This window comes from Daldinia loculata (assembly GCF_022478755.1).
Source record: "Daldinia loculata strain CBS 113971 unplaced genomic scaffold F4817scaffold_60, whole genome shotgun sequence".
NCBI lineage: Eukaryota > Fungi > Ascomycota > Sordariomycetes > Xylariales > Hypoxylaceae > Daldinia > Daldinia loculata.
The window spans coordinates 185,749-208,020 of NW_026054914.1; the positions used below are offsets into that span (position 1 = coordinate 185,749).

The 22,272-nt window shown below is 31.9% G+C and overlaps 3 protein-coding genes across 3 annotated transcripts; 2 read left to right on the forward strand and 1 right to left on the reverse strand.

Annotated features, from left to right (window-relative positions):
- Positions 1-3: 3 nt before the first annotated feature.
- Positions 4-6,524, reverse strand: F4817DRAFT_348720 (uncharacterized protein). Its single transcript, XM_049304730.1, has 2 exons — positions 2,985-6,524; positions 4-2,934 (listed from the first exon to the last, which is right to left on the reverse strand). Exons 1-2 carry the CDS (start codon positions 6,312-6,314, stop codon positions 391-393), a joined length of 5,874 nt encoding a protein of 1,957 aa, XP_049155553.1. The 5' UTR covers positions 6,315-6,524; the 3' UTR covers positions 4-390.
- A 423-nt stretch (positions 6,525-6,947) lies between these two features.
- Positions 6,948-11,399, forward strand: F4817DRAFT_244700 (uncharacterized protein). The gene is made up of 3 exons (XM_049299091.1): positions 6,948-7,486; positions 7,549-8,540; positions 8,588-11,399. The coding sequence occupies exons 1-3, from the start codon at positions 7,028-7,030 to the stop codon at positions 11,202-11,204; spliced, it is 4,068 nt and encodes a 1,355-aa protein (XP_049155554.1). The 5' UTR covers positions 6,948-7,027; the 3' UTR covers positions 11,205-11,399.
- Positions 11,400-11,678: 279 nt separating this feature from the next.
- F4817DRAFT_319468 (cysteine proteinase) lies at positions 11,679-12,677 on the forward strand (the record flags this gene model as incomplete). Its single annotated transcript, XM_049301067.1, has 1 exon — positions 11,679-12,677. One exon carries the CDS (start codon positions 11,679-11,681, stop codon positions 12,675-12,677), a length of 999 nt encoding a protein of 332 aa, XP_049155555.1.
- Positions 12,678-22,272: the final 9,595 nt, after the last annotated feature.

Sequence of the window (22,272 nt, forward strand, 5' to 3'; positions counted from 1 at the left end):
TTAGGTGGAAGGTGGGCAGCGTGGTGATGTCACCCGCCAAAATCACATGAGTGGGTCCCCTCGGCCATGTGCCAGTTGGCGCTGGTGCATGTGCTAGCTTCACTGGCTGTAGCTATTCCCAACCTTGACTTATATAAGTGGACAATTATACGCCCCAATAGTCTCAACGCTCAATCGAATGTTGCCTACTACTTTAGTAACCCCCTTTTTATCCTAAGAGAATTGGTTCTCATTTATATTATTCATATTTATATCTAGGTACCTAGTTAGCTAGGCAGCAATATCGTTATAACGTTGTTCTTGACCTACATATAAACATCATCAAGATGAGGCGTAGGTCCGAGTCTTTTGTTTAATAGTAATCTTCACTCATAAGTCATACCCATCTCTTCAACTCCTACCTGCAAGCCACACTCCCCCCCTTAAATTCTCTGCAATGCTCTCTCTTAACCATCCCTCTCCGCTCCAACTGAGTTCTTTCTTCTCATTACTGCTATCCTTTACGTTGTCCTCCTTCGCTCTCTCTTCAGCTTGTGTTCTCCTAGCTCTCCATTCGAACCACTCAAATAGCCCCTTTAAGCCCAGTAGGTCATCTCTGTTCCCGCTAGAGATCACGTCCTCTAGAACTAGGCGGGCGTCAACTGCGGTGACAGCACTATTGCTCACGTCGGGACCACCCACACCGCGGTCGAGCACGATGCCGCGCTCCGCGTGCGTAAGTTTTCGTAATCCTGGCACTGTGTCGAATAACCACTCGAGAGGTTGAGACGCCGCGTCTGTAGATAGAGGGCCGCCAAGCCCTCCTTGGCGTCCGAGCGCGAGCATAGTCGTTGCAAACGGGCTGTCACTAACGGGCCGCCTACGGAGGTATAGCGCCTGTGAACACTTGAATGCTTCGGCGTATTCTGGGTGCGCCTCGAAGTTTAGCTCGAGGTTCCAGAAGTCGGGCGATATGGTTCGGACCCTTTGCACATCGCTGAGCGGAGGTAACAAGCATGGTGTCATGCGCACTTCTTCCTCCGTCGAATTCTCCAGACGTATGGCAATTGGAACACCGACAGGCGCGTTCGTGGAAACGTCCTTTGTGACAAGGCACCTAGGATCGGTAGCCAATACCCAGAGATGCCGGAACGCTTGTAGGTGGCTCTTGTTATCTTGCACTGAATCCGGGAAGACGGGATAGAATGCAACAAGCAGCGAAGCGATGGCTAAGTTTGACGTGTTAAATGTCTGTGTACCACAGCCAAGCGATAGCGCGCCCATAGCCATATGTGTCGCCATGTGTGAACCATAGGTTGTATCTGGGTCGTTACGGCCATGGAGTGAGCGTAAGTAGCGAAGGACTTCTAAGTCGCACGTGCCGGCCATAACAGTTGCACATGAGAGCGCAACTATGTCGAGGCACATGCGTGCCGTTACTTGCACAATTCTTTCGTCGAAGCTGGCTTTCGGGCTGGGATGACGGCACTGGCTATAGTATCTGCGAATGTAGGAGAGTAGAAGGTCGCGGACTTTCAGATTTCCCGATCCAGCAAACCGCAGCGCTATGGAGAAGCAAAGGCCAGCTAATATTGTGAGGAATGGTAAGTGTGTCGAGTTAAGCGGTCCGCGGGACGGATGATCTGAGGGGTATTGGGGTGGCTGTAATCTGGAATGGTATTGCCGTGGAATATTCTTACGGACCCAGTCCTGTGTCGGCTCGATCTCTGACCACAGGATAAGGTGTTTAGCAACCGTACGCAGTAATAGAATGTCGGGGCGGATATAGTCAAACTGTAAAGATGCGTCAGGGACGTCAATCTTCCTAGCTACTATATGGTCTTCTGACTTCATATAAATGAGCGCGATAGCTACGACGGCAGCGGCGGTGGATCTATCCAAAATATGCACATTCTCAGCCTTCTTCGTAGCTGAAGCTAGAGTTAGCAATTTTTCGGTGATGCGCATGTCATGGAGACCCTTTAAGTCCGTCCCTTTTCCTAAGTTGATAAAACCGAGTGCGAAACCTGCAGCTAGCCTGTAGCATTCAGTACGTAACGGTTCTTCATCATCTTCAGATTCGATGTGTTCAATTTCGGACATCATGATTTCGCTCATGCGCCGATGTTGGCTATTGCAATAAAGCAAGCCGATCCCCATGATTCCCGTTGTTTGCGTTAGAGGAGATAGATTCAACTCAGCAGCCCCCCGCGGGAGCATCCTCGTAACGTGGACGGACAATAGACGGGTGATGAGGGAGTCCATGGTTCCAATATAAGATGCGGCCAAGCCCAAGAGTAAGCCTATAGACGTCATGGTATGCTTCGGTGTTAGATATTTGAAAGCAACCCATTTAGCTACACCTTTAAGATGCCCATTAAGACCTAATGCCAAAAGAAACCCGGCGTGCCTGTTACTCAAATCATTGCCGGGCTTGTTGTACAGAATCCATGAAGTGTCTATCCCCTTTGCCTGACGAGAGATGGATAGCCCGCCAGCAACACCAGAATGGAAGAAAGCCCACGCGATTCTCTCTTCTGTAAAGAGCGACTTATCAACACCTACCGTCACATTATTTGGCTGAACAGTGCAATTCAGAACAAAGCCATTGATGTGGAACTTTTGAGTTAGGAGAGGGAAGCGAAGTCCATAATTCATCAGACCACGGCCAGCTGGTATGGACAAAGTATTATTGGCGAGTCTCGTTACCATATCCTTTTGCTGCTCGAGATAGTAAGCTTCCGTCCATTCGGGTAGCGGATCTAGACGCATGATTCGCGGTTTTGTTGTGTTTAACATCGATTTAGTTTCGTCAAGACGTCGGTCATCCTTGAAGATGGCACGGATCACCGCCTGCTTATCGCTCTCTGCGATATCATCTGATGGAGCATCACTAAAATCCATAACGTTCTGGCAGAGAGAATTGAAATCCCACGAAGCAACATGAGTTGGTGCCTAAATAATGTCAATATGGTAAATCGTGGCAGCTGATTAGAAAGACTCACAAGGACGCTAGTTGAACGGATGTGAAGGTTATTCGACTGCGTTAGCACTGAGCCGACGTCGCCTCTGTTGACTAAATCAAGCATCCCCTTAGACCACTTTGACGGAGGAGCCGGTTGGCATTGAGCGATTGCATCTTGGAGGGGGACAAGGACGTGTTCTGGTAATGACTCCAAAATCGTTGGTGTGATACCGCTTTGGTGCATAGCTTCGACGAAATCCGCTGGTGATCTCCTTCGAAGAGAGAGGGTCTTAAAGAGATCTTCAAACATTTTCGTACGAGGAATTACCGAGTAAATCATGGTCGATCTTATCGGTGGCACGAACGCTGACGGGTTTGGTTGTGGTGACAAATTCGTTCGGATCCAGTCAGAAACGTTCCAGTAGGCTGGCTCTGGGGGTTTAAGTGATACAGAAATGTTCATAGACCCTAGCTGTTGCTCGGGCCAGTCCAGGGGCATTTCGAGTTCATAAGCATTTATCCATTCAAACCACTTCAAGCAACGAGCAACTTGGAGCAACACAGCTCGTAGGTTAATCGAGCCTGGTGATAGTAGGTGGCGAGATGCAATGTCAAGTTTTTGTTCTTCTAGCAAAAGATGCAACGCAAGAAATATATCTTGAGCATACCGTGTCCTACTTAAGTAGTCATGACTAGCGGAAGTTGGAAGATATCCGTCTTGACCGCAAGCAGCGTCTCCGCTGCTGGAGGACAAATACGCCAAAGCGTACTTTGTATGCGCAGAGAGAAAATCCGTGCTATCTCGCTCAGAGCTAGGTCTGAATAGCGGTGGGGAGGAATCGTCTTCTTCCATCATCCACTGCCATGCTTTGTTCTCGATCCAGGACGGATGTGTCAATGATCCTGGTGTTTCATACCCGTTCATCGCGTCCCAGTCGCCGAGATCGATCTGTGCTCCGCTACTTGACCTTAAGTAACCTCTAGATCTTCTCCGAGGTGTATTATCAGCTGGTAACGTAGCCTCGTCGAAATCAAGCGCAAGAAATATAGAAAATATTTGGATAACAACAGCCGACCATTCAATATCGGTAACCTCGGTGTCTTGTTGCCGAAGCCATGCAATAATCTCCCACCAGTTAGACACCAATCGTTCACCGGAAGAGGTTGGAAGAGCTGTTCGTAAGGCCTTCAAGACTTTCGAAACTCGCGGAGATGTGGGTTGGAGTTGAATACGTATTTGGTGATACTGCTGGGTATCTTCGTCCAGAACGTCTACAACACCACGTAGTTCGGGGTGCCTTAGACCGGCAATCTCTCCGATCGCGGGAGTTACAGCTCTACTAATGCCGACATCCCGGTTGACAAGACTGCCGTGGTAATCAAGACTGCGTAAATTTGCAAGTGATAGCTTCGACGGGAGGTTCACGGACGTCATCTGCGTCCATGGTGCTTGAATACTAAGCTCACGCTGACCTTCAGTAGATTGTGATAATACGAGGATCATTGAAAGTTCGCCGTCGACGATTTTGCACGAGTCTATGACGTTTTGCGCCTTCCTAAGTTGTCCGAAAGTTACGACCGTTTTATCGGGTCCGGGGGAGGACACTGAATTAGAGCTGCTTGATTGTAGGTGAAGTGTTAGCAGCTGTAAGCGTTTCTCCATCGGGTCTTGAATCCCGACTAAGACTTGCTGACGATTGTGTCCATCATCTATAGATTCTGGACCGATAAGACAGAAGACTTTACATTGTGTTCTGGCCGGCTGTTTGGAGAGCGAGTACCGGACATTGCTATTGTCGATGGGAATACTGTGTATCTTTGTAAACAAGATCTCCTGAGTAAGACCGTCAAATTCATGATCATCTATACCCATGCTATGGAAGCCTTCGAAATCGCCACCTGCGCGTAGCTCCTCTAGTAAACTATCGACTGGTGCTTCCAGGAGGGTATTCACCCCGTGGTTGGCAGTCCCGGTGAAACTCGGACCAGAAAATACGCCGCTAGCTCGACCTCGATGACTACCATGCGAAGTATCCCTTCTCGTATTGGGATGGTTAGAGGCTTGGGTCTGCTCGGAAAATGCTGTTCTATCCTGCGAAGCAGAGAGGTCGGCTCTGGCAAGCATAGAGCTCACACGACGAGAAGTGCGACGGGTCACGCCGGATTCCTTTTCTATACCCAGTGATGATTCGAGGTTCTGTAGATTCTTACTATTTCTCTCGATTCTCTCACTCTTGCGCGACCGCTTTCCAGGTAAGGGGGCACCAAAACTCTCTCTAAAGGTTGGGTGCAGCGGCGTCGTGGCGCCGCTAGGTAAGCCTGGCTGCATCGAGCTGCGTCGCCTGTCCGCCTTCGCTTTTGTGGGTTTTCGCCCGTTAATGAAGGGATCTTCATTGGAGATATAAGTGAGCTTCCAAACGGTGTACATGCAAGTTTCTTTATTAACGGTCACTGCAAGAACCAGTTTCCCTTTGCCTTTCTTATAGGTTTGGTGATGTGATATCTCTTCAATGTGAACTATCTCCTCTGCCCTATCAAGAAAATTGGGTGACTTTTTAGAGCCCGGGCGGCTCTTGGGCTTAACAGATTTATCTGTCTGCGTAACAACTAACCCAAGTTCCAGCATGGGGTCCGTGAGAGCAACTAGGCGTGGCCACTGGGAATCGTTTCTCGCTTCTGGTATATCCCATAGGTTGTCAAGGTTGGCGTTCAGCCTGAGAGGAAGTGCCTTGGGCTTGCCAAGAGTCTCGGTGGTGAAGGTACTCAGCTGAGAGGACCTTATAGACGCCGGTGAGAGTTGATTTGAGATAAAAGAATTGTGTGGAACTCGGGGAAATTTAAGACTCGCAGCCAGGTTAGTATCAGTTCGTTGCCTCCGTTGGATTATAACGCCCTGAGGAGCTGCGCAGGCGGATTCGACTTCAAAAGGCATATGTACTACATGACTAGTACCATCGAGGAAATAGACGTGAGCTTGGGTCTTAAGGAAGACGACCAAAGCTTTGGACAATGCTCGTTCATTTTTATTGGTGTTCGTGTCGGACTGAAAACGAACCCGCTTCTCCCCTGGCTTCTCATCTTGAGTATCTTCTGTAAGTTCTGAATTTGGGAAATATGTTAAGAGAGCCTGGATGATAGGCTCATTCTCCAACTTGAAGCCAAAACACTTGCGAAAAATGCAACCTCTCGACCATACGACGGCATCCTTAGTAACTAAAAGCTCATCCTCTCCTTCATCGTTGCCGTTATGGTTAACGGTGATGCTCCAGTCGTAAGAGGAAGGAGATGGATTTTCCGGCAGGAGTTGCTCTTGTATGGCATATTGAAGTGCCGTAGGCTCGTGCAGCCCGAGCGATGTCACCGAAGCCATATTAAGTGTGTTAAATCCATTGAAGACAAATTAGAGTGTCTTGGTCTTCCTTGTTGAGAAGCCAAGCAGGGAGGTGATTGGGTAATTCGAGCTTATTCCCTGTCGACTAAATTTTTATATGTTGTATGAGTTTTTTTTTTATGAGAGGTTGCTTTCTTTGGGATTAATTCATAAGAACTCGAGAAGCGCGCTACGAAAGGGAAGTACACGCGACGAGGCTAGGTACTTGCAGTCAGTGTAATTGGAGATTTGGGGCTGAATTTTTGGAGGGGTTGAGGGAGCAATAGTGATTGGCCAGGAAGTTTTAGCGGATCTTTTTAGGTATTGCAGGTACTGACGCGAAGGCTGCATTTCTACCTGCCCCCAGCTGCCAACTGACGTAGCTTTTCTAGCTTCATCTTACCTAATACATTTTCCCCAATGACTTCTTGTTACGTAAGGTACCTAGATACAAAGTACCTACATAAACCAATCTATCGGTTATCGTCGACTCTAGCTTACCTCCATAGCTTTACCTGTACCTATACTCACGTCAAGTCCACACCCAGGTAATTACAGTCAAGAGATCGCAAATCTACAGCTTTGGATAGGTTCACGCGTAGCCTTTAAGCTCCAAAGCTTGTAGTTATATCTGTAACTTGTCTTAGTTTGTCTCATATCATCTATTTGCCCACTTAGCCCCTAATGTCAGTGTCTTGGATTGATCGCCTGTCATGACAGAAGCACAGCCCAGCTTGGGCGACAACGATACCAACGATGCCAACAACATCAACAACCACGATGGCGCTATACTGGAGAACAGTCTTGACGAGCGGGGACATGAAAAGATGCCCGATCACCTAGAGTCGCATCATTCAGAAGAGAGTGGAGATGCAACAGTAGATACAAAGGATACAAAGGATACAAAGGGTACAAAGGTTGCCGGCGAAGCTAACGCCGAAGATGACTCCAATGAAGATGACGAAGTGGGAGATGAAGAGGACGAGGACGAGGACGACGATGACGATGATGAAGATGAGGAAGAGGAAGAGGATGAGGAGGATGAGGAGCCGAAATTAAAATACGCCCGCTTGACACAGCATATGGGCGCCGTCTATAAGAATGGCGACGCTACTAGTACATTTCTTGTCGCAGGAGACAAGATGATAGTCGGGACGCACAATGGAAATATCGTAAGCAGATGCTATAGCAGTGGTCTTTCTACGAGGCAGTTAATACTAAAGCGCATAAACAGCATGTTATCCAACTACCAGACTTCCAATCTTTACTTGTCTACCAAGCTCATACCGCCTCCGTTACGAGCATTTCGATATCCCCATACCCGCCTCCCTCTATCCCCGCGGTCCTTAAGCCCGAGGCTGTTAATAGGGTCATGTCGCAAACCATTAACCGACCTTCCTCTAAGCATTCAGACTCTCCGCCAGGTAGCCAGCGGAGATCGCGCGAGTTACCACAAGTTCCCAACATCCCCTCGAACAATATCTTCATCGCGACCTCTTCTATGGATGGAAATGTCCGTGTCCAACCTCTTATCGAGCTTCGAGATGTGCAGCTGAGGAATTTTGCGCGACCAGTTCAAGCCGTAGCCTTGTCGCCAGATTTCAGAAATGATAGAACATACTTGTCTGGTGGTCTTGCTGGCAACCTGGTTCTCACAGTTGGAGCGCCTCAAGGGCGAAGTACGTCATCGACTACGGGAAGCGCTGCTGCTGCCGCATCTGGCTGGCTCGGTAGTATTGGGATAGGTGCAAATACTGGAAAGGACTCGGTGCTTCATTCAGGAGAGGGAACCATCAGCACGATTAAATGGTCCTTGTCGGGAAGATACGTTGCCTGGTTAAACGAGCACGGCATCAAGATCATGCGAACGAAGCTACATCTAGATAGCGCAGACGTAGAAGATGCCTGGAAGCGAGTAGGACATGTCGATAGGCCGCAGACGGACGAATGGGAAGAAATGGCCGGTGTATGGAAGGGCAGAGCAGAATGGATTGACGACCAGGCCATTGCAAGCGACGAGGTAGAGAAGGCAAGCGATGCGTCAAGTTCTTTATCGCCTGCTGCCGTCAAGTTAAGCCTGCAGGCGCAAAGGCATGATAAGAGCATCGAACGACTGTTGGTTGGATGGGGAGGTACAATATGGATCATCCATATCCATCCGGGCGGCGTTGGTGTAGGAAAGGATGCGGGGGAAAGGTCTATTGGGAGGGCTGAGATCGTAAAGAAGTACGTATGCTTATTCGAGTTTCCGCAATTTTTACTAACGTTCCTAGACTTCGTATGGACTGCATTATATCCGGCATTTCTTTATATACCCAATCTTTACTTTTGGTCCTTGCATACTGTAAATCGGAGGACGAGGAAGAAGAATCTGGTAACCCAACAAATAAAGGTGAACCATCTGGTGGGATAAGACGCCGCCACAATGCTCAACCTCCCGAGTTAAGGTTAATCGATCTCACATCTCAAGTCGAAATTGACAAGGATACCCTCTCTATTAGTCGGTTCGAACGGCTTTCTTCTAATGATTATCATTTGGGGGTATTACCTGCGAGCAGAGCCGCTTCTGTTGTGGCTTCTCGAGGAGCCCTAGAGGCCTTGGCTGGGTTTGGCACTGATATGTGGAATGCTGCTATCAATCCGAAGTCTCTGTTTAGTTCCAGTGCAAGCGTTAGAAGTAAAGAAAGCAACGATGCCGCGTCGAGTCCCAGAGCCACCAATACCGGGGGAAGTGTTCGAGCCAGTCTGAGACCAACGTCACGGACGGTACATCCTAACCTCATCAAACCCGGGGCCAAGATATTCATTCATAGTCCTTATGACTGTATTCTTGGAACCAAGAGAGATCTTGGTGATCACCTGGAGTGGCTGTTGGAACACAAAAGGTATCAAGATTCGTGGGAGTTGTTAAATGATCATCCAGAGATTATGAATGCCTCGACTGAAAGACTTCCGGAGCTTATCCCATTGAGTCCCGAACGAAGACCATCAACTACAGATGACTTTTACGAAGAAACGACGTCTCTGATAGACGACCACATTAGATTTATGAACACGTCGGCGGAAAAAGAGAAACGCCGAATTGGCGAGCTTTGGATTCAGGAGTTGGTGGAAGATAGGGATTGGGCCGGTGCTGCTCGGGTTGCAGCAAGGGTAATCAATACTCCTCACCAGTGGGAGAACTGGATATATATTTTCGCCGGTGCAAATAAATTCGACGAGATCGTCGATTTTGTACCGTCGGAACCAATGCGTCCACCCATTCCGGGGACAGTATACGAGGTCATGTTGGGCCATTACATTCAAACTGACAAACCCCGGTTTAAGGAATTACTCGACCGGTGGGGGACCGAGCTCTTCGATGTTAGCGAGGTCACTATTGCTCTAGAAAACCAGCTCAATTTCCGTGATGTGAGGGAAGACAGCATCGAAGACGGAGAGAAAGGGCGTGACTGGAGAATTGTAACGGAAAGCTTGGCCAGACTTTACGAGGTAAACGGGCGATACCGAGAAGCTCTAAAGGGATATATTAAACTTCAAGATGCGGATTCTGCCATGCGTCTAATAAGAGATAACCATCTCGCGGAGGCTGTCATTGACGACGTCCCTAGCTTCATCGCGCTTAGAGTGCCAGAAGCAGAATTGGGTCGAATGAGTGTCTCGGAACTCGAAGACGCTACATCGGAAGCTATCGCGCTACTTGTTGATGAGGCAGCTCGAGGCCTCATCAAACCGGAAGTTGTGGTCGAGCAACTAGAGCAGAAAGATTTAAATATTTACCTCTATTTCTACTTCCGCGGTCTGTGGCAGGAATACCGAGAGCGACCCGTCGACGAAAGCGTGTCTCTAATAGACAATTTTGCCGATTTAGCCGTCCATATTTTTGTGACGTTCGACCGTGAGGTTTTGATGGATTTCTTGAAGGTCTCTACTTCGTACAAGTTTGAGAAGGCGGTCGAGGAATGCGAACAGGCCAATTTTATACCCGAACTCGTCTACCTATACTCCAAAACTGGAGAGATGAAACGGGCACTGTATCTCATCATTGATCGTTTGGGCGATGTATCCCAGGCTATTAGTTTTGCAAAAGAACAAGACGACCCAGACCTATGGGAGGATCTCCTCGACTACAGTATGGATAAACCACGTTTCATCCGTGCGTTACTCGAGGAGGTTGGTACGGCCATTGATCCGATTACCCTAGTCCGACGTATTCCCGAGGGACTTGAGATCCCCGGTCTTCGGGAAGGCTTGAAGCATATCATGAAAGAACATGAAATCCAATATAGTATCTCGTCTGGTGTGGCGCGTGTCCTCAGATCCGAAGTAGCCGCCGCTCAGAATCAACTCCGCAGTGGACAAAGAAAGGGCATCAAGTTTGAGGTGCTGGCTCATGCAGAAGATCACGTTGATGTTGTAGTCAAAGACGTATTTGTCCCACCAGCAACAGGAAAACAATCATCCCCGACTGCGACGCCGCGTACAGGTGGGACTAGGATTGGAACACCCAGCGATACGGCGGATATTAGCACTTTGACGGACAACAATTCTACAAGCAAAAAGCAGCAGCAGCAGGGACACGATCACCAGGAGTTAAAGCCAGGCCATTGCGCAAGATGTCTCGAGCCGTTTACGGAGTGGGAGGTAGAGACACTCGTAGGATTCGCATGCGGCCATATATATCATATTACACATCTCCTGGAGTACCTACACCCAGGTCAGGACGTAGATCCCAGCGTGATTGGGAACGGCGGCGAGGATCGAACGAGAGGAGGTCGGTTTGTGGGTAGTAAAGTTACGCATGCGCGGTTATTAAGAGATCGTATCGAGGGCGGCTGCCCAGTGTGTAGGAATAAGAGGGAAGTTGTCGAAGGCGGCCACGGCCGATGATGAATATTAACCATTGATCCTTTTTTTTTTTTCATTCGATTATAGCTAAACCTGCATAGTTTGGAGTTTGGAGCACATGACAGATATCGTTATCTAGGGTTCTATACGAGATGAGCCAAAGGTTGAACCGTATTATAGTTGCCAAGATTATTCGATCTAGGCTAATGGCGACAGCGCGAGTTACAGATGGGACTAGAACCACTCAACCGCGAGACTTATAAATGTAACCAAGACTATTCGGCCATGGTTGTTAGCGAGAGAGCAAGACTTATATAATCAACAAGCAATATAAGAAAAGACAATGCAACCTAGTGCTTTGTTCGGGTATCTATACACGTATATCTGCACGCAGTAGGGTCACGTGCAGCTTATACGAGCGAAGGAGTTCAAATGGAGTATATAATTCCATTACATAAATCCGCTACGCTAAGTGAACCTCAACATCACCACTCCTCTTTATCCCAAAATCACAATATGGGAGACCGTCCGAGATACAGCCATGACCAGCTCGAGCAATATTTCAACCGAATTGCGCTGCCTGAGCAAAATCGCTTGTACTCGGTAGCAGCAGTCGCGGACGATGTTAAAGTGAACTACTTAGCCCTCCTAAATAAACATAACATAGTGCGGATCCCGTTTGAGAACTTAACGCAGCATTATTCGTGGCATAGGACCGTCATTGTTCGGCCTCGGCATTTATTCAATAAAATTGTGCCGCCGCCTAGCCGTCGCGGTGGGTATTGTATGGAGGCCAACTCTTTGTTCCATACCGTGCTCCTGAGTCTTGGATTCCAAGTCTACATGGCGGGTGCCCGGGTCTATAGCAAGGAAGCCGGTAAATATGGTGGTTTCTCGCACTGTGTGAATATCGTCATTATCGGTAAGGACCGGTTCATGGTAGACGTCGGCTTCGGCGCCAACGGCCCCACCGCCCCAGCCCGTCTGCGCCCCGACGAGCCGCGGCCGCATATCGAGGGCACGGGGGCGCTTGTGCGGTTCGTCCACGAGCCGATCCCGCAGCAAGTCGACCAGGGACAGAAGGTCTGGATCTATCAACACCAGATTAGCAGCGATGCCGAGTGGGTGCCCATGTACTGCTTCGTAGATATCGAGTTCCTACTCGAAGACATCCGCGGGATGAACCTGAGCCCGTGGAAGAGCCCTAGCTCGTGGTTTACGCAGAAAGTCGTGCTGTCGCGGTTTACGACCGACGCGGAGGGCGAGGCGCACGACTCTGTTTTTATGAGCGATACGGCAGTGGCCGAGGGTAGGATCGATGGCGCGTTTATATTGTTCCAGGATACGCTGAAGTGGCGCCGCGAGGGGCAAACGGTGCAGATAGCGAAGTTTGATACGGAGGAGCAGAGGCTAGGTGCTATAAAGAAGTATTTTGGTATTGAATTTGATGAGGAAGATCGGGAGGCTATTCGGGGTACGACGGGTGAGCTTAGTCAAGTTAATTTCGCTATTTAAGGTTATGTCATGGGAATTTATTATAGGGTAACACTTTTCTCTTTGACGTAGAAATAGATGGTGTTTATAAGTATAAAGTAGTAGAATTGAACAGTGTATATGTCTATATGATGACACGTGGAATTTACCTAGGACCTAATATTTAGGATATTTATAGCCCGTTAAGAATTATATGAAAGGGGCTACCTACTGTTCGTAATTGAAAGTTATCCTTTCTTCGACTGCGACTAAGCTGCGAGATAACTAAGCAGTCTCCTATAAACTATAAGACCCTGTTAAAATAGGTATGCCTAAAGGATCAACGCCCAAAATCTCTGCATAATGGTGTTTCCTAACCGTCTCCCCAGCCTTCAAGACTATAACTATTAAGCTGGTTTCATAAAATTATTGGCATGACTTTACGGCTTGCCTTATCTCAGTGAATTCAGACCAGTGACGCGAACTTCGTTATACCCCTCCCGCCATACCTTTTTTTAACCAATCACATCCCTAACCTACCCCCCTTACAAATTTCGCATCTTTGGTTTGAGGTAACTCAGGCAATTTTTGCCATAACAATTATTTAACATTAAAAACAACAATAGTATTAACGCGTTTAAAGTAAATTTTAATTGATTTAAAACATTTATTAATTTTATTATTAGTAAATATACGCGTTTACTTGATTTTTTAAACGTTTCGAGCGTTTTAAAATAATAATTAACCGTAATATTGGTTATAATATCGGTTATAATACCGGTTATAACGTTTTTAAAAATATATTACCAATTTAAACGTTAAAGTTTATAATATTATAACATAATGCCGTATAAATATGTAAAATAATTAAAAGGCTTAAATAATTAAATTAAAAGCTTTAAGTTATAAAAATAAAAGGTATTTTAAACATGGTTGTAAGTGTATATATAAATATAAGTATTATTTTAATATATTATTACGTATTTTTAAACGTTAAAGCTTATAATATTATAACGTAATACCGTATAAATATGTAAAAAAGATAAAAAGGTAAAAAAAGTAATATATTAACTTTAAACCATAAAAATAAAAGCTATTTTATATATTATTATTAAATATTAAATCATCGTAAATATAAGGTTTAATTTTTAAAAAAACTTGTTTTAACGTGGTTAAAAACGCCCGAGTTGTTTTAAATTAAACTTGCTTTTTATAAGTTAAAGATAATTAAATATAAAGTTAAATAAATTAAAACTTACGAGGTACGGTTAATTTTAAACTTTTAATTTTATAGTTTTATATTATAAAAAAAAAGCTAAGCGGCATTTTATAAACGCCACGCAATGTATTTATTAATATATAAAAATCATCCATTTAAATGGCCTCGAGTTTATTAAATACCATAACGGCAAAAAGTGGTTTTAAAAAACGGTTATTAAACATAAAAAGCATTTTATACCCGAAAATTATTTTTTAATAAATAATCATTATTAATTAAAAAGTATTTATTTATTTAATTTATATAAAAAGGTATAAATATTAAATATAATATTTATATTAATAATTGTTTATATTTAAATAACGTATTTTAAAATTTTAAAAATTAAATAATAATAATATATATTATAATTATTTAAAAATTTAAATAAATAATATATTTTATAAATATTTAATATTTTAAATTTATTTTTTTATTATTGTTTATATATTTAAATATTTAATTCTTTATTATTATTTATATGTTTTATTTAAACCTTTATTATTATTTATATATTTTACTTAAATTTTTACCATAATTAATAAAAGTTCCAATTATAAATAATTATTTATTAAATATATATAAAAGTTATAAAATATTTTTACAAATACATCGTTTAATATATTATTAAATACGTTAAATTTTAATAAAATATAATTAAAACTATTATAATTAACATTATAATTAAAATTTTAATTAATATTATTAATTAAGTTTATTATAAATTTAATTAATTTAAATATAATATATTTTAAAAATATAAATTTTATTTTAACATTTAAATAATTATAATTTTTATAATTAAAATATAATTAAAATTTTTTAATAAATTATTTATTTTTTTTAAAAAAATTATTATTGTTTAATAAATGATTATTAACGTTATAAACAAAATTAAAACCATTATTATTATAATTATTATTATATTTTTATTTTAATTACTTTATACGTAATAAATAAATTAACTTATTATATTTATAAATAAAATAATCATTTATATTTTATTTTATTTGCTTAATGCGTAACGAGTAAATTATTTTAAAATAATTATTAACATTATTTTATTTTATTTAATTACGGCTTTATTTTTACTTAATAAAAGATTAATAAATATTAATTATTTTAATAAATAATTAAACAAAATTAATTTAAATAAATATTTTTTTTTATATTTTTTTATTTTATTATTAAATATAATAAATTTATAAATAATATATTCCGTTTTATTATTAACATATTTGGCGGCGGTATTAATAAACATTATAATAACATTATTAATAAATATAACTTAAATAAATTAAATAAAAAGAAATTTTATAAAAGTATAAAAAAATAATAAATAATATTAGTTTTAATATAAAATAATAGTTTTTATACCATTATTATTAATTTTTTTAAAAAGGTTAAAAACATATATAACCAAATAATATTAATTTTTTTACTTTAAATCAATTTTTAAAAATAAAATAATTTTATTTTAATTATAGTAAAAATGAAAATTATTGCGAAATTATATTTTATTTAACAAATAAACTTTTATATTTTATATCCATTTATGGTTAAAATAAATACATATATTATTTATTTATAATTAATTATTAATAAATTTAAACATAATATATGTATTTTAAATAAAGTTATATATTTTGGTAATATAATAAAATTTTTTATATAAGTTAAATATAATAAAAATGTTAATATTAATAAAAAAAACCTATTAATTTTTTAAAAAAGTTTATAATTTTAATAATTTATCAAAAATAAAAAATATTTAATTGGTAAATTTAAAAATGATTAAATATAAAAAATCTATTAATAATTAATAATAAAAACGATAGAAAAAAAATTAAAAGTTAATTTTATTTATATTTAAATATATAAAAATAATAATGTTTTAATGGTATAATATTATTTATAACTTTTAATTAAAGATTATTTACTTTAAGAAATTTAATAAAATATAAATTAAAAAATTAAATTTACGTTTTTTTATTAAGTTTTATATATTTTTATAAAATAAATAATAAGTGTAATATAATAAAATATATTATAAATTATTTAAATTGGTTATATTAAAAAATAAAAATAATAATAGTAAAATATAATTTAAGTAATAAATTTTTATTATTTTTTTTAATTATTAATAGTTTTTTCCGGTAAAAAAGGTTATAAAATTAATAATTAATTTTAATTTTATATTAATTATAATAAATTAATAAAATATATTATATATATATATTATATATATATATTTTTAAAATGTTATAAATATATAATTATTAAATATAATTATTATATTATTATTAATAAAAATAAAATAATAAAAAGTAATGGTATAAAATATAATTAAATTTATATTTTTAATTAGTTAAATTTTTAAATTTATTTATAATTTAAATGTAAACGTTATTTTTTTTTACTTTTTTTATTAATTATAATATAAAAAAAAAAAACATTTTTTATATTTTAATATTAAAATTTAATAATTAATTATTTTATAAATTTATAATATTTATTAAAAAAGTTTATTAATTATATTATTTTATATTTAATATAAAAAATATAATATAAAAGTTGTTTTTATATTAAATAAAGAAAAAAAAAGAAAAAATTAATATATATTAATAATAATTAATTTAATTAATTTTTTATAATGTTAAATTGTTTAATTTTAAAAATTATTAATGGCTTTTTTATTATTTTTTTATTAATATATAAGTTAATATTTTAATAATTTATAATATTATTTTAATTAAATTAATCTTTACGTTTAAAAAGTTATAAAAGTTATTTTAAAAATTATTTTAATAAATGTTATAACAAATAAAATATTAAGAAATTTATAATTAAAATATATGTTTATAATTAATTAAAGTTTTATTTTTTTTAATTTTATAAATTAAATTGGTTTATAGTTAAAAAAGTTAAATAAAATTTTAATTAAATGAAAATGTATTATTATAAAAACAAATATTAGTTTTAACTTAAATAATTATAAATATAATTAATTTATATTTAATATTATTAAATTTATAATTAAGTTTTTTTTAATTAAATTTATTTTTAAATAATTTATTATTAAATAATTTATTGTTAAATAATTTATTGTTAAATAGTTTATTATTAAATAATTTATTACCGGGTAATTTATTACCAAATAATTCGTTTTTAAATATATTGTTTATAATGTAATTGTTTAATTACAAATTAATAAATATGTTTTTAATGGGTTTATTTTTAATAAATTTATTTATGTTAATAATGTTTTTGTTAAATTTAATAATGGCATATTTATTTTTATTAAATAATATAAAATTTAACGTGTTAAGTTAATTGTTACGTGGTGTATTAATATATATGTTAAATAAAAAAGTATTAAAAAATGGAGGTAAAAATAAATTATTAAATTTAAAACGTTAAAAATACTAAGATTTTTATGGTTTAAATATTTATTTATAAGTTAACATATTTTAAATATTTTAAAATAAGGTTTATATAAAATTATTTAATTTAATATTTTTAAATTTTTTAATTTTATAAATTAATTTAAACATTTTATAAATATTAACGTATTTATTTAAGTTAATATTTTATTTAAAATTTATTATTAATTGTTTAAAATTTTATTTAATATTTAAATTAAAAACGGCTTTTATTTTAATAAATTTATATAATTTATTATTAAACAAGTAAAATATATACCGGAAATATCGGAAAAAAAGTTATATTTTATTAATAAAAGTTTTTTAATAATTAATAACGGATATAATTTAAAGGCCATAAATATATTTAAATACATTAAAATTTAGTTTTTTTTTAATTTACCGGCGAAATAATAAAAGATTTATTTTTTATAATTTTATTTTAATTAAATAATTATTTACAAAATTATTAATATGTTTTTATTTATATTAATATGTTTTAAATATTAGAATTGGTAAATTTATATAAAAATCTTTAAATAAAAATTTATATTTTATAATTTAAAATAACTTTATAATATAATTAAATAATTTTTTAAATTAAAATAATAATAAGTTTAATTTTAAACATTAGTTTTAAATAAATTAAACGATAATACCGGGGTTATAAAAGGTTAAAAAATGTTAATGTAATTTTAAATTACAATAAAATTTAACTTAAACTATTTTTAAATTATTATAAAAATAACTTTTATTTATTTATAACTTTTACGGATATTAAAAATTATTAATTAACAATATTGTTGTAATATTAACTTAAATTAAAGGAAAAAATTTATTAAAATATATTTTAATAAAAATCCGCATTTTTTTTAAATTTATATTATTAGTATAATTTTTACTTTATTTATTATAAATTAAAAATTAAACAATTATAAATAAAAAAAATACTTATTAATAAACCAAAATATATTTAATAAAATTAAACTTAATTTATTTTTTTGATATAATAAAAGTAAATTATTTTTTTATAATAATAAAAGTAAGTTATTTAATATTAAACCTTTTATTTATAAAATTAATTAATAATTAAATTTAAGTTAATATATTAAATAAATAAAATAAATATATAATTAATAAAATTTATATTTAATTTATAATAAATATGTAAACTAATTTTTAATAATATAAAACGGTTAATATAATATATATCGGTTATAATAAATTATTAATATTAAAAAAAAATAAAAATAAATCATTTAAAAAAAATATAAAATAAATAATATAAAAAAATAAAAAAAAAATTTAAAAGTTTTAAAAAGTAATTATTAATAATAATAACGTTTATTATATTAATTTACCTTATAAACGAAACATATATTAATATTATTTAATATATTTAATTTAAATTAAAAAAATCTTTAATTTAAATAAATACATAACGCTATAAAAAAATTTATTATAATATTATATATAATTATTTTTAATTTTATCATTCTTTTATTAATAATAACATTTATTTTTAAATATTTATTTTCTTTTTTTTATAATAATTTTATTATTTATTTATATTATTAATTTTTTTTATAAATAATAATATTAACGTTTAAATATTTTTTTTATCTTTTTTATAATATTTTCGTAATAAATTTATATTATATATAAAATATGTAAGAAAAAAGATAATTTTTATTTAAAATTATAATAATTTTAAAATTTATTAAATAAACAGCTTCGTTTTATACATATTAAAAAAGATAATAATTAATTAAATATTAATAAAATTAATTAATTAAACTTTATTAAATATATATATTTTTAAAATAATATATATTATATAAAAAAAAATATTTTCAATTTAATAATATTAATAATATATTTTTTTTATTTAACAATAAAAAAGTATTATTTATATTAAATATTTATAATTGTTATAAAAAAATAACCAATATTAATAATAATATAATAAAAAAAGTAAAAGGTTATAATAAAAATAATACCAAAAATAATTAAATTTATTTTAAATAAAAAAATAAAAATAAGTTTTTATTGTTAATACATAATTAATTATAATTATTAATTTTGTTTATATATATAATAATAATTTTTAATTTAAATTTAATATATTATAACTTTTTTAATAATAATATTAATTATATTATACGTTTAATATTAAATTTATTTAATATTATTGGTATTATTATATATAAAAAAATTATTTATAACGAAAACGTTTTAAAAATTAAATTATTTTTTAATGAAAAGAAAAAGATAATAATGGTATAAATTTAAAAATTATATTTAAATTTTTAATAATAATTTAAGATTTTTTTATATTATTATTTAATTTATATATATATATTTTTTTTTATTATTAATTATTTATATATAAATATAATTATAAATTTTTATATTAATTAATATTTAAATAAATATTATTATAAAAATAGTTTATATAATATTTCTTGGTTAATAAAAATGCGTTAAAATTAAAAAATCAAAATTTTATAATTTAAAAAAGTATTTATTTTTTTTATAAAATTTATTAGTTTTAACCGTAAAAAATAATTATTTTTTTGTAAAATTTTTTATTTTTTTTAAAATAATTTTAATAATTTAATTTGTAATATATTAAACTTTTTAAATTAATTAATAATATTAAAATTATAATTATGTAAATATTTATTTTTATTAAATATATGTAAAATTAATATTTTGTTAAATATAAAAAATATATTTATTAAAATTAATTAATATAAAATTAAAACGTAAAAAAAATTTTAATAAATAAATATTAAAATAAAAGGTAAATTTTTAATTATTATAAAATTTATATTTTTTAATTTTTTTATATTTATTAAAAAATTTTTATTATTTAATATTAATAAAGATATATATAATAATTTTATTATATTTATTAATTATTTTACGGAATTTTATTATATATATTATTAGTTTAAATTAATTTAAATATTTAATAATTAATATTTTTATTTAAAAAATATTTATTTTAATAATAATATAATTATTTTTTTTAATAATTAAATTTATTATCGTTATATTATTTTTATTTATTTTTATTATAAAATTATAAATAATATAAATAATATTTTAAACTTTTATATTAATTATATTTATAATTTTAAATAAAATATATATATTAAATTTTATATAAAATATAATAAAAATATATTTATTTTATAAATTTAAAAATATTTATTATTTAATAATAATAATAAATAAATTAATAAAATTTATATATATATAAAATTTTAATAAAAAAAAAATAAGTTTATATTTATATTAAATATAATATATATTTTTAAAATAAATATTTATTACCTAATAAATATTTATTATAATTATAAATTTAATAAAATTTAAAAAAATTTATTATTTTTTTAATTTAAAAAAAATGTTTAATAGTTAAAATATAATAAGGCTAAATTTTTAATTTAAAACTAAAAATATTAATATTATTATATTTATTATATAATTACTTTAAATAAAATAATTAATAATAAATTTATTATAATAAATATAAATATAATTATACCTTTTTATTATATATATTTTATTTACGGTAAGTTTAAAATTAATATATATAATAAAAAAATATTTAAATTTAAATAAAATTAAAAGTTTTTATTTATAAAACCTATAAAATTTTTACTATATTTTAATTTTATTAATAAATTTAATATATTTTTTAATTTATATAAATTATTAATAAAAAATTATATTATATTAATTAACTTTTTTATAATAAATTAATTTTAACCTAATAATATTTTCCTTTTAATTTTTAATTTTTATAAATTTAATTTTAATAAAATAATTAAAGTTTTTAATACCCTTAAAATATTTAATAAAAATATAAAAATAATAATTAATAATAAAAAAATTTTAATTTATACTTTTATTTTTTACTTTATTAACAATATACCATAATAAACTAAAAATAATAAATTTAAAGATTTTTATACCAAAAAATTTTGCCGTTATTATTATATTATATTTATAAAAAAAACATTTTAATTACATTTAAATTTTAACATTATTAATTATAACTAATATTACCATTAAATTATATAAATATAATATATAATAAATATATATACCAATAATATTAAAAAAAAAATATATAACATATAATAAAATATATTAAACCTTTTACCATAATTATAATTTATAACTTTAATTTTAAATTTAATTTTTTTACAACTATATAATTTTACACATTTAAAATATAATAAACTATTTTACCTAATATATACCTTTTTATATAATAATATTTTAACACTTTTAATAATAATAACTTATATTTTTATATTATAAAATTAACCATTTCCTTTTAATATACATTAATTATAATTACTAAAATATTACCTACAAAATTATAATATATTTATTTATATTATATAATTTATTATTATTCCCGTATTTTTTTATAATTAATTTAAACTTATATATATTAAACCTATATTTATAAAAAAAATAAATATATATAATAATAATAACCTAATTTATTTTATTATAAAAATATATATAATTATTATAAAAAATAATATTATTTTTATAAAATTTAAAATTTTAATAATTAACCGTAATAATATAAAAATTTTAATTAAAAAAATAAAAATCTTTTTTAATTAATTAAATATTTATACTATTAATTTATTAAAATTTTATACTAACTTAATTATATTAATTTAAAATATTACATTAAATAAAACACTTATTAAATATATTAATAAAAATATAATTAAATAATTTACTTAATATTTAAATAATATATTATAACCAAACATTTATATTATTATATATTATATAAATTTTATAAAAAAATATAATTTAATTACTAATATTAATATATTAATTAAAAAAAATTTATATTAATATATTAATATATTTATTTAATTTAATAAATTTAACATATATATAATTTTATTTAAAT

Bases quoted from the DNA above. Each gene is read 5' to 3' on its own strand.
- F4817DRAFT_348720 (XM_049304730.1), bottom strand. From the start codon at position 6,314: ATGGCTTCGGTGACATCGCTCGGGCTGCACGAGCCTACGGCACTTCAA. The intron at 2,935-2,984 runs GTGAGTCTTTCT...GACATTATTTAG, and splicing joins TCCGTTCAACTAGCGTCCTT to GCACCAACTCATGTTGCTTC.
- F4817DRAFT_244700 (XM_049299091.1), top strand. From the start codon at position 7,028: ATGACAGAAGCACAGCCCAGCTTGGGCGACAACGATACCAACGATGCC. The intron at 7,487-7,548 runs GTAAGCAGATGC...GCGCATAAACAG, and splicing joins GGACGCACAATGGAAATATC to CATGTTATCCAACTACCAGA. The intron at 8,541-8,587 runs GTACGTATGCTT...TAACGTTCCTAG, and splicing joins AGGGCTGAGATCGTAAAGAA to ACTTCGTATGGACTGCATTA.